Raw genomic sequence first — 10,144 nt, 5'->3', positions numbered from 1 at the left:
CAATTAAATTTTCAAGCACTAAATGAATTTTATTATCTACTCTCCTAGATCAATTAAAAATAGACTTTAATCTTCAATGTTAATTTCTGTGGGATAGTGGTAGCTACTCCCTGCTAAAGACGTTAAATATCAATCAACTTAAATATATGTTTATATGTACCTACATATCATGTACATAGGACCTATGATTTAAGGTCTGGATTTTTTTCCGGCATAATTATCATTAGTCGAAGGTAAGTACTTAACGACTCTACAGGAAGGAAATCACTAAAAGTTAATTTTTGTGAAGTTAATCGATGGGTTGAGTATGTGTCAACGGAGACTCATGGTTACACTAATAGTATTGAGTTAATGTTAAGAAAGAGGCTTTCAAAATATAATCATTGCTCTCATTTTGTTTATTTGTTATTCCAGATTATACTAGCCAGGAGCTTTCAATTTACCAAAGGAAGGCATCAAAATAGCGGAACGCTCTTAGAATTTTTAATTAAAAACGGATATGTAGGTATTTTATTGTGACATACATAAGAAGGAATAAAAAAAACAATTTGATTTCATAATTTAAAGATTATTCTAACAAAACTATTAAGTCTCCGTTGAAATGAATACGATATAATTTTGAATTTCACTTACCTATCTCAATTTGAAAATTTTTGTGCTTCATATTGGTTTTACTTTACAATCATTATTATCGTAATAATTCTGTAAATTTGAGAAGTAACACAAATTAAAAATTAAACAGTCAAAATTTAAACACTTCTTGGTGTTAAATGGGGTCTAACAAGGTATTTCCCTAAAAGAGCAAGATATCGCGCGTTTCTACTCAAAGTTTCTTCAACAGAATATATTCAAAATTTGGGGAATTCCAGCATGAACGACAAATCTAAATCTCGTTATCAGGCTCACTAATCTAGTTAAAAAATTAGCATGATATCCCAGAAATTGACGTCTTTTCCAAGGAAAAAGGAATTAGAAGATTGAGAATTTAAAACGCAAATAATTTTGGTCTTATAAATTTCCTTTTGTTTAATTTTAATATCACCGATTTTACTAACTATACAGACATGTTTTCATTATCTTATAACTAAACTAAAGGAGAGAGGTTTTGGAATAAATTATCACAATAAATAGCACATTGATTTGAATTTTGATCTGTTGTCCTTTTTGTTGAGAAGAAAAGCGTCCTACATGTAGTCGACGGTCGTGTTGACGGTGTTGACGCTTAGATTACTCGCTGTGATGGACATTGAACGATAAACTGTGTGTACTTGGGGCTTCTTTAGGGGTTTGCGGTACAGCTTAATTGCCCAAATTGAAAGAAACATCATCTGTATGAGAATCACGAGATTCACCACAACTATAATAAAAAAATAAACGTAAATATTGTTATTAGTTTTCTTTTCTTCTTATATTAATTGCAACACAATAAGCTCACCATTCTTGTATACATGCGGTGTTAGAGGGTAGTGACATGGGAAATTGACATTTGATACCACCATATCGGCAATTGTGGGTTGAATTTTACACATCAGCAACACAAATTGGACACAAAAGTATTTCTGCACCAATTTATAGTAGGGAAAGTGTGGGGCAATCATTCTCGTGATCATATTGAGTCCCCAAATACACGAAAGAAGTGAGATGAGTACAAAAGGTATGAAGTAGAAACGAACAGAGTTGTAGAAATTCTGTAAAAACGAAACATAAAAAAAACAGATTTACTCTCAATTTCATCTCAATAATCTTACATGTTTATAGTTGGTGTAGTTATAATGGCAAGTACAGGGTGGTGGTTTGTGAGACTAAAAATCCCATATTTTAATATTTTAAGGTTTTTCTTGGGAGGTCAAAAGAAATCATTTAAACAAAACGGGAAAAATTTTAAAAGTTAAAACTTATAACAGAAGTGTTAAAAAATAAATAAGTAATGATAAGAAATAATATATTTTTAATATCGTGTAGAAAATAGTTTCTAGTAAACTTTTTGAATTGATTTGTACTTGGATTTACATTCCTAATTGGTTCTCCATGTGCATAAGAGATAGGATTAACTTGATTTTATCGATTTATCAGGACCATTTTCTTAAACTCTTGATCTCATCGAATAAGTTGAGGAATTTTCAATTAAATTCCGCAATATATTGAATTGCATCGTAATATTATTTTTAGCTGTGTTTCTTTCAGACACAGCTTTTGTGTACCGAGCAAAATCGAAAGTCGTCAGATCGGGCTCAAACTTGGGATGAGCACGAATTAGGGTCCCCACATTCCAAAAAACGTATGCGCCAAAAAAAAATTTTTTCCGGCCGTCCGTCCGTCCGTCCGTCCGGCCGTCCGTCCGGATTATAAACTTAAATTGCAAGAGAACGGTGATAGATAGAGACTTGCGGTAAACGGCAAAGTTTAAATATCGACCTGAAGAAATCCGATTATGAGGTCAAATCCACCCCCCCCACCCCCCGTCCGCCATTTTGAATAACCTCAAAATTTTGTTTTCGCTATATCTCAGCCGCTATTATAGCTAGAGGGCTGAAATTTTGATATGTTGTAGGGGCCATCAAGACCTTTCCAACGATACCTCATTTTTGAAAATCGGTCAAGCCGTTTAGTCAATATGGCCGCCACAATTTTTCATCGAAAATCGACCATAACTCGAAAACGGCTTGACCGATTTTGATCAACCCGGGGTCAAATGAAAGACCTCAACAAACCCTACAACTCTCTAGAACATCAAAAGTTTCAAAAGTGACCGCTAGGGGGCCAAAAATCAAAAACAAAATTTTCGATTACTTTTCGATGAATATCTCGAAAACGCCATTATCGATTTGCTTCATTTTTTGATATGTTATAGCTGACCATATTATCTAGCTCCATGCCAAAAATGAAGAAAATCTATGTCTCCGTTCTCGAGATATAGCCTTCCAAAGTTGGCATGTCATATCTCGGGTTCTACAAGTCCGATTTTGATCAACTCAAGTGCAAATGAAAGGTTTCGTAAAGCCCTACAAATGTCTAGAACATTGCAAGTTCGAGAAATGACCGCGAGAGGCGCTAAAGTCAAAATCAAAATTTTCGAAAATTTCGAACTCGAATATTTCGAAAATGCCATTATCGATTTACTTCATATTTTAATATATTATAGTTGAGGTTAAGACCTTTCCAACGATAGCTCAAACTCGAAAATCTATGGAGCCGTTTCCGAGATATAGCGTTTTAAAAATTTCTTGGGGGATGACTTTTCAACTTCTCCCGACTTTGCGCGTATTTAAATTAATTCGCGTTCTAGTTTGCTCTCACAAAATTGGTACACTGAAAGAAACACAGCTCCCGTAAGCTTGGTCAGCTTACCAGTACATTTTCAATTTGCATTAATGAATACATAAGTTAAGAAAAAAAAACTCACCGGATCATCAACGTAAATTGCATTCATTGTGATATTGAGAACACCCTGGACAACAACAAATTGCCCCACTAGGATGCGGATAAAGATGAATTTTCCCTTGGTAATGGGCTCTCCATTTCTTAGGCAGCCATAAAATAAGCAAAATGGGGGTACTCGCATGTTGAGTGCATTATCGCCGGCAGTCTTTATGAAGTTTGTCTCACCGCCGGCGTAGTCAATGATGAGGCTGCAAGGTAAGCAAGATTATGGGTGAGAATGGTTGCGACGAGCAAGGAGGGAAAAATATGGAAAAGTACAAGATGTTGAGAGGGAAATCTGCGTCGTTATGCGAGCTTTTTTTTTAATTTTCAAATACAAACACAACCCACGGAGAAATTACATTTGTGGACTAATTTGCTGCAAAGAAGAATTTCTCTGTGTGGTATTTCTCATGATCTCGCCGTGCGATAGGAGTTTAGCTTGTTTGACTTGATATCGAGAAATGCAACCAGCAACACTCACAATGGGAGAATTAATGTGATTGATTTCAAAAAGTTATTTTTGTTGTATATTATTTACTAATGGAAATATAATGAAAAGTACTTTAGTAAATAAAACGTGATAAAAAATATTTCTTTTTAGATTCCTTTGAGTATCTCACCTTTTACTTGAGAAGACATTTTTAATCACTTTGATTATTAAAAGCTTTTAAATAAGACGCAAATGTGAGTAATGGATTGAATAAAACAAAAAAAAATGATCTAAGAAATTAGTAAAATTACATACTTCCTAGTTAAATCACAATTAAATTAAATAAACCTCAAGATTTAAAATTAAACCTACAAAACTTGTTCAAATCTAAAAAAAATATATGTTTCATGCATTAACGCGGCAACATCTCTCAACAAAAATAAAAATTATGAGACTGAACGCATAAAATTTAATAAATGATATCATTAAAAAATAAAAGATTTCTTTTGTATGAATTTGATGCGTAACTTTCCACAATTTTCATGTGCATTTTCCCAACACACACAAAAATGGCACAAATTATGCAAAATATCCACTTCTTTTCTATTGTTGGGTAATTCTGATGTTTAATTGGCTATGCCGCGGTTATTGCGAAAGTGAAAATTTCTGTAAAGAAGTGGGAGAAGTAAATACATACATACCATGTGATTTGATATGCTGCAAAACCAAAAGTTAGAACTGCAATCATTTCAGCCAAGAGGAAGAACCTCGGTATGATCATTGCGATGAAATAAACAACAGAAACGATCTGTGTGGAATGACAAAAAAAAGTACGCAAACTTTATCAGTAGGGAACTTTATCGATTTCATGGGGCCTTATGGGTCACCATACCTGATAAATGGCACATAGAGTGATTGTGCGGGATTTATAGGGTTTTGGTGTATTTTCCAGCAGGTACCTCACTTGCGTCCAGAAGATGGTTACAGTTGTAAGGAGAACACATCCCGCGATGGCAAGGCAGGTAACAATTGCAGGTGATATTCCAGCAATAAGCTCACTTGCAGATGGCAAGTCCCCACTGAGACACTTGAATTCACTTCCACTGGCCATATTTTCCTTGTTAGACAATTCAATATTGGCACACTTGAAAAAAGCAACACTCTGACGGTCTCAAGCTGACTGAATGCGCGCCACACTGGACTTCCAATCCTCACTCCAAGCCAACCACACTATAGCAGAAAAAGCTCAATTATGTGGGCTCTGAAGAAATGTGCTTTGGGCAGAGAGTAGGAGTCTCCGAACTATCACCTACAAGAGCTGACGAAGAACTGAGTACTCTCAGTCTGACTGGGAGAACTTTTAATCATCAAGATATCAAGTCCATTCGTCATCACCTTGCATGCGAGAGTAAACACTAACGTCGCACGCTTTTCACATACTCATACAACATTATGCTTATCAGAGCCAGTTGATGGTGTGAATGTGGCCGGAAAAGTAAAAGAATAATGTGGCTTTTGAGATCACCGAGCTTGTCAATCAAATGAGGAAGGTGAGGAAGTTGTCCGATTGCTAGTGCCAAGGATACTAAATTCGCAAAGAATTCCCAAAAAATCTTCAAGGATTGTAACACTCTAAGCCTGCGGTGAGTGTTGTAAATCAATGCAGAAGAGAGATTAATTCTTTAACAAATTAGTCCTTAAATTTATGTGTAGTAACTAGTGGTGTCATTAGCCTTTAGGGGTGCTTAAAAACAATCCTTCAGGTGAAATCATATGTTAAATATTTTAATCGTACATATTGATAAGATTGATACATGTGAGTATCAGTCATACTTATAAAAATGCAAACATGTTGGAATTAAAGTTTAGTGTTAATTTAGTGTTATTAAAGTATGTTTGAAGATGATTAAAATTTTTGACTTCAGGTTCACAATTGCGGAAATCTGCAGACTTTACTTTAATAAAACTGTCATTAAATTGGTTCCATGATGCGATTATAAAAAAAAAATGTTTAAAATGTTTTTTTTTAACCTATTATTTTACTGAAATTTCCCGACTTTCATTTCTATGAACCTAGTACCTACATATGAGTCTATTTTTCGTGTGTTGGTAGTCGTGGTAGTGCACACGTACAAGATGCTGCTCGATTGTATATTAACTGCATAAGACTGTCTGAGGCAAAGAAATTGCATGGAATGAGTCGTCGAACTCATTTAAACAAAATAAGAAAGTCTACTGGCCACATGCTCACCCAGGTGTGTTTCCCCATGAACCACCTCCACGTGCTTTTCTCAGTGCAATATTCATGACGCCACACTTTGGCTTAGCGCGATCTCACAGTGCGTGGTTCAAGATCATTCGGCTTTTTTCACTGTGTGAGCACACGATAAGAATGTTTGGGAAGATTTGGTGTTTTCTCATTTCCTCAAAACATCTCGGCGCACTTTATTTGAAATGGAAGTATCTCCGAGGGCGAGAAAATGTCAAGCGGTAAAGAAACAAACGTTTATTAATAAAAAAAGATTTTTAACCGGCACCAAAGATGTAAATGATCTTATATAACCTTTTTCAAGAACATTCAAATTTGCTCTTACAATCTTTCAGGAGATTCCCAATGATTTATCTATATAATAAAGAAAGGTCTGTTTGTTGGTAATCGTCGTTCCGACTTTTGTATACAAATCCACACCGTTTGTCCGATCGCGATGAAATTTGGTACAGAGGCCCCTTATAACAGGCGGTTTCAGATGGCCGTATTCATTTTCCCCCCAAAGCCCCCGTACAGGTAGCCCCCATATAAATTTCATGCAGTTTTTGCAAATTTTTGAATTTGGCGCCTAAAGTGTTGTATGAAATTGATTTCTTCTCTTTGCAAGTGGCCCAAATCTGCCTTTAAACCATCACAATTTATTTTCTCTCTAAAATTTGCGCGAAGCGCAACAATTTTCCGCGAAGCGGGTCGAGGTAAATTGGAGCGAAGCGACAATTTACCTCGTATACTATAAGTAAAAGAGTTTATTCATTTTTGTTTCAACCATAAATTGTACCTAATTCTCTGTAATCAGAAGACGTGTAAATTTTGTATTGTATGCACCTATATTGAAGAATATAGAAATAGTCATACATATACATACATACACCTTTTCACATTGATTTAGTAAATAATATCAGTGTGGTATTCAATATATAAAAATTACGGAGGCAACTTTATTATATCAATTTCCAAAGGATCTATAAAGCATCATCTTAATATTATAGAAAAAATGTATATAATACGTGACGAAACATAAATTTGTCTATACATACTGTAGTAGTACATATTGCATAAGTTGATGGATTTCTTCTCTCCTGTACAAATTGCTTTTCATGAGAATTTCTTTTGTTTCTTGAATCAACTCGACCACAGATTAATTAAGACTTAAGGAGGAAAAGAAGTACAATTTCCTGCATTGATTCAAGTTAGATTGGTGTTTAAGAGGATGAGTGACCTGAGCTACTGATTAGATTAACCATATAGGATATTAGATTACATATATACAAAGATTCTTATATGTATATTAAACATAGGTATAGAGAATAATTTTTAGTTCTGTAAGTACTGATAAATTAAAGGAGATTTAAGGCTAATTTTTACTTATTTATTATTGTAAATCTTTGTGCTTACTATTTTAGGAACTAATTTAGCAAATTCTTTACATTAGAAGACCATCCTACAATTTGTTTTCCGGGTTGTACGTATAATTAAAAGAGATTTTTGTTCAATTTGCTGAGGTTGGGTCGGATGTTTTTCGGGTGAACTTTAAGCGGTGCGGTAATTAAATTAGCTAACTTTCCGACTCACCGTAGTAATTGGCATTTATTGGACTATTTTGGGGGTGTACCACACTGAAATTCTTAACTCTGTTGAATGGGTTGTCCAACTTCCCTCAATGTGCCTTCAAGTACCAAACCACTTTATGGGGCTCATGAGGGTTTCGCTGTGTGAAAATTAGACAAAATTCTTCCAATTGATTCACTTCAATTTTCCTTTTTGCTTCCAATTTGGTCTCCAAAAGCTTCTCTTTACATACTATATGTATGACAAAGTCTCCATCCCTGTATGATTTTTTTATATCACCTTCTCTATCCGTCCATTTTCTATCTTCTGCATCTTTTGCCAAATGGTGTAGTTTGTTGCCACACAAGAGCACTTTGTGTGGTAATGTCTGTGCAAAAATTCCACATTTTCAACTTTTATTGTGTAATTTAATTTTCCACAATACATTTGCGGCACTTTTTTTTTACTAAATTGCACCGAGTTTTCTCTCTTCAAGTTAAAATTTTTAATTTACGATTTCCCTTGCTAAACTCACCGGAAAAAAATTCCCCTTTCATTTAAACTCTTTTTCTCCCCATTTTCACAAACATCATATACAAAAGAGCGATAATTTGTTGATTGATGCAAGAGTTTAGAGAGACATTTTTTTCGGACAAAAAAAAGTTCGATGTTCAGGGGAATTTCCATGAAATTAAAATTAGAATTACGTAGGTTTATTTTTTTCTTAGCCTAATTACGATTGAGAGTCAGAAAAATCTTCTAATGGGCAGAAAGTTGCTCCACAAAATGTTCCGGCGTAAACACGTTGTGTTTTAGCCAGTGTTATTGTTTTGGATTTAACAAAAAAATCCATTCAGTGATAAATATAGGCTCCAAGCTGAGCGATATAGATGTTTTGCGTCGACAATCTTGCGTGGTAAACGCGTCACAAGAAACTCAAATTGAGATGCATAAGGGAAAATGAAGAGGCCAATAAATTCTGGATTTTATTGCTTAAATAAATTTTAATAAATAATTTCAATAATAATTTTTATACAATACATTTTGGACTGATAGTATTAATATATCAGTGGAATTTTGGTGCTTATCTATGTAAAATTAAACTATCATGTATTACACACAATAATGCACATTTCCAACCACTATGTATGGTTAGGTACTTAAATTTTAACAAAGGAATTTCTGTAATAAAACACTCTATTGTTATTGAAATTATATTGAAATTGTTATCAAAATTTACAGCATTACCGCATATTTTCCCAGATGAAATTTATGTATCAATTTGTTGCATTAATTGATGAATTTTTTTTTCAATTATGAAAATGGCAGGGGAAGCAATAAATTGCAAAAATAGCAAATTTTGTATGAACTCCACTCAATGTCGTTAGCCACTTTTAAAATTTATCAGCAGAATTTTTTTATTTAAAATAAATTTTACTTTATTTAAAAATCACTAATCAATTATTTTTAGTTGTTGCCTTTTTGTGGTTATCATACTCCGTTTAACAAATTGGGCACATTACAGAAAAGGACATCAGTGAATTTCGGAAGAATAAACTCTTTCTTTTCTGATGCTTATGAATTATTTTCTTTCGCCAGAACTTCCTGGCTCAAAAAGTTATCAGGCGAAACAATTAGAGGAGATACAATTTAGGGGATGGTATAGAGTATGAAAGGCAGCCTCTTTCGTCCCATCCCCAAAAGTTGGATGTGAATCTTTTGTTGGCAACATGATGTTTTCACAGAGTGCTCATTAACTCAAATAGCCTACAAAGAAGGGTGTCACTGTGGCTCCGGAAAATCTCACATTGGGGAAAATGCTATAGAAAGAGAAAAGAGTGATAAATGAGGAACGGGAAATTTGCTAGAGAATTGTGTTCTTTTTTTTTTCTTCGCAGAAATTCCTCTGGAATTTTTATGCAAATCGCTTGAGGAATGTTGTCCAAATGAGACGTACGTACAGTGTTTTAGTCTTGGTTTTAGTATAGGTACTTTTGTTATAAAGAAACTCGTAATATTCACAACTGCGGTGTTAGAATATTCCTGCGAGCTGGAATTTTAGGAAAGTAGCATATCATGATGAAATATTAAATGTAAAAATTTTAATATTTAATAAATGAAGACTTCTACTACACATCACTTTTGTTTGTGTACAGGACGTACACATACATATCATTTTTGTACCCATAATGGAATCAGTTTTGATAGCATCCTCGTAATAATAAAATAACCCGGCATTTATTAACTGTAGCTATTTTTTATAAAACTTCTTTCTGAATTCATAAGCTTTTCTGTAAAGTATCTATTCGAAAAAATCTTTACAGAGAATAAAAGGAAATGCTTTTAAGTAACTCCCTATTTGCGTTATAATCTTTAGAACAAGAAGTATATATTCCCGATAGAAATATACATTTTAAAATGTACTCCAGCCATTGAAAATGCTGCCAAAAAGCATCCATTTGGTATAGATAAGG

The 10,144-nt window shown here is 34.0% G+C and overlaps 1 protein-coding gene across 1 annotated transcript; it reads right to left on the bottom strand.

Moving 5' to 3' along the window:
• Positions 1–1,000: 1,000 nt before the first annotated feature.
• LOC129795169 (organic solute transporter alpha-like protein) lies at positions 1,001–5,179 on the bottom strand. Its single transcript, XM_055836242.1, has 5 exons — positions 4,746–5,179; positions 4,555–4,661; positions 3,404–3,629; positions 1,436–1,688; positions 1,001–1,357 (listed from the first exon to the last, which is right to left on the bottom strand). The coding sequence occupies exons 1-5, from the start codon at positions 4,962–4,964 to the stop codon at positions 1,185–1,187; spliced, it is 978 nt and encodes a 325-aa protein (XP_055692217.1). The 5' UTR covers positions 4,965–5,179; the 3' UTR covers positions 1,001–1,184.
• Positions 5,180–10,144: the final 4,965 nt, after the last annotated feature.

This window comes from Lutzomyia longipalpis, chromosome 4 (assembly GCF_024334085.1).
Source record: "Lutzomyia longipalpis isolate SR_M1_2022 chromosome 4, ASM2433408v1".
Lineage (NCBI taxonomy): Eukaryota > Metazoa > Arthropoda > Insecta > Diptera > Psychodidae > Lutzomyia > Lutzomyia longipalpis.
This window is presented reverse-complemented; position numbering and strand designations above follow the sequence as displayed.